The sequence below is a fragment of the Vitis riparia genome, chromosome 1 (assembly GCF_004353265.1).
Source record: "Vitis riparia cultivar Riparia Gloire de Montpellier isolate 1030 chromosome 1, EGFV_Vit.rip_1.0, whole genome shotgun sequence".
NCBI classification, from domain to species: Eukaryota; Viridiplantae; Streptophyta; class Magnoliopsida; order Vitales; family Vitaceae; genus Vitis; species Vitis riparia.
In genome coordinates, this window is record NC_048431.1 from 18826932 (window position 1) to 18829524 (window position 2593).

General features: G+C 38.8%; 1 protein-coding gene across 1 annotated transcript; it reads right to left on the bottom strand.

Annotated features, from left to right (window-relative positions):
- Window positions 1-1209: 1209 nt before the first annotated feature.
- Window positions 1210-2359, bottom strand: LOC117920681 (transcription factor MYB41-like). Its single transcript, XM_034838276.1, has 2 exons — window positions 2097-2359; window positions 1210-2011 (listed from the first exon to the last, which is right to left on the bottom strand). The coding sequence occupies exons 1-2, from the start codon at window positions 2357-2359 to the stop codon at window positions 1210-1212; spliced, it is 1065 nt and encodes a 354-aa protein (XP_034694167.1).
- Window positions 2360-2593: the final 234 nt, after the last annotated feature.

The following is a 2593-nucleotide window of genomic DNA, read 5'->3' on the forward strand; positions in this document are numbered from 1 at the left end:
AACCATTCTTCAAGCTGATTGAAGGTTTATACAAAACTTTCAATGGTGATATCTAATTATAGTTAAAGTTTAGTTTGATGTATAAATTTCATGATATGATACCATGAAATTTATTTTTTAATATTTTTATTTATTTTTTAATGAAAAAATAAATATTTTTATTTTTCTGAAAAAAAAGGAAAAAAAAAGAAAGAAAAGAAAAAAGAAGATGGGGGAGAACGAGGACAGGACATGATACCATGGTTGTGAGGATGGAAATGAGAGGCCATATTGTTGTTGTTACTATTACACCCAGAAATTTAGGGGGGAAAACGCCACCCAAATCCTATCCCAACTCCTTTTGGAAACAAAAAAAAAATCTGTTTGTCTAAGTTAAAGCTTTAAAAATAACATATAGTGGGTCCGGTTGCACATCACTCTTTCCCATCCTCCGAGACTGCCTCTCTGTGGAATCTTCTTCTTTCTTATTTTATTATTAAAATTATATACGTCAACATCCCATATCCTCTCTATTCAATTTCAACAACATGGGGTTATCACACTTTTTACACTTTTTTCACATCTAATCTAGAAAATAGAAGATCATTAATATATATATATATATATATATAGACTTACGTTATATTTTACTTTATAAAGAGTAAAAACAATCAATGATAAAATCAAATGCAACTGCCGGAATTTTAGGGTATGCACTGGCTGAAAAAGGAGGAATATGAATATGGAGAGAGGAAGAGCACTAGGTATTGAAAATGAGTGAGGGAGAGAGAGAGGACAGCCGTGGATGCTCCTCTCACTGCAGCTGAGTCAAAACTTGTAATGGACGGTTAGGGTAGGACCAAAATTCTATAGTTTCAAATCAATATATCCAAGGCCTTATGTCTAATTTTGGAATTAACAAGAGCACATTCCTTATAAAAATTAAATTATTGTCACTTGTCCTGATATATTTATCCATATAAGCTTATACATTTTGCATGTAAAATTATGATTTTAATTAAAATGATTATTTATGAACGCAATTATATTATTTTATTATTTAGGAAAATGCTATTCCCACGTGCACTAACACCATGGGCCCATGCATCATACACGTAGTAGTCCACTCAACTTAAACCCTAGCACAATAACTTACTCAGAAAGCTAAATCACCAAGCCTTGGGCCATTATTTTACATAGAACCATGTCTTTCTAGTTGGCCCTCAACAATCAACGTAATGCAGGAGAGCTACTCGGGCAGTCTCCGTAGATCATATAGAGCTCCGGTGAAAAGATAGGTGAGTCTGACAAGGCTTCAAAGGTGGTAATCCCGTTTTCCACTCGATTAGTCATAAAGGACTCCGATGGGGCTGAAGCCTCTAAACCAGGAATACAACCTGCATTTGAAACATTCACAAATAAAGAATCAAGATCGGCTGCATAGTTGTTGTTGACTTGTGGGTCAGGAATAGAACCTGTATTTGGAATGTCAGCAATCGAAGGACCAAACATGTCTGAATAGTTGTGGACTGTTGGGTCCTCCATAACCTGATAATTGGAACCGGGTCCTTGGGGAGGAAGACTGGATCGAGTAGGGTCTGTAGACATATTGATGAACTCCACTCCATGGTTATTGTTTAGTTGTGGGATTGGGTGTTCCATAGCCTGGTAATTGAAATTGGTTCCTTGAGGAACAGTACCTGAGAGATCCTGAGGGCCTGTTGAATTGAAACCGAGTCCATGGAGTTGAGCCTCAGGATTGGGTGTAGCGTACCCGAAGCCTTGCAGTACTGAACTAAGCAGCAAGTGAAGATTGGGTAGCTCTGCAGCTGAGTGCAACGCCAGGGCGTAGTTCTTTATATAAGTCTCAGTAGAAGCCAATAAATCTGCAGCGGCTAATAACTGTTGCGACCCTGCCTGAGTGACAACGGGGGTTTCCTTTGGCAGAACCTTTTTCTTCAGACGGGTGTTCCAGTGATTCTTAATTTGGTTGTCCGTTCGGCCAGGCAAACGAGTTGCTATAAATGCCCACCTGAAAAAAAACAAGAAAAGCTCCTCAAATGATATAAACTTTCGTAATGGAAAAAGATGGAACAAAATGAGGAGATTCTCATTACTTGTTGCCATGAACGGATTGGAGGCGGATGATGGTGGCCTCTTCGTCTTGAGAGATGTCCCCTCTCTTGATATTAGGATCCAGATAGTATGTCCACCTCTGTCGACAGCTCCTTCCAGTCCGTTCCAGCCCTGCCTTAGCCGGGACACTTCTCCACCGTCCAGGCTTATTATGTTCCATATATTCAATGAGTTTCTGATCTTCTTCTGGAGTCCATGGACACTTCTTGTGCTTACTCTGCTCATGTGCCTGTGATCTTGCCATCATCGATTACCTGCAGAGATAGACGAAAACCCTATAAATTTTGCATGAAATGCTGAACATTTGTACAATGATTACTAAGTTTCAAAGAAATGAGCAAAGAATAATTGAAGTTTCAGACCTTTGAAGATAGAAGAAGATGATATTTCTGTCACCAAGCGGTTCACTAACGTAGGCTTTATATATGTTGGGCTGGACCGCCGTGTCTTTCAATCATTCCCCTTTGCATATGGAAGA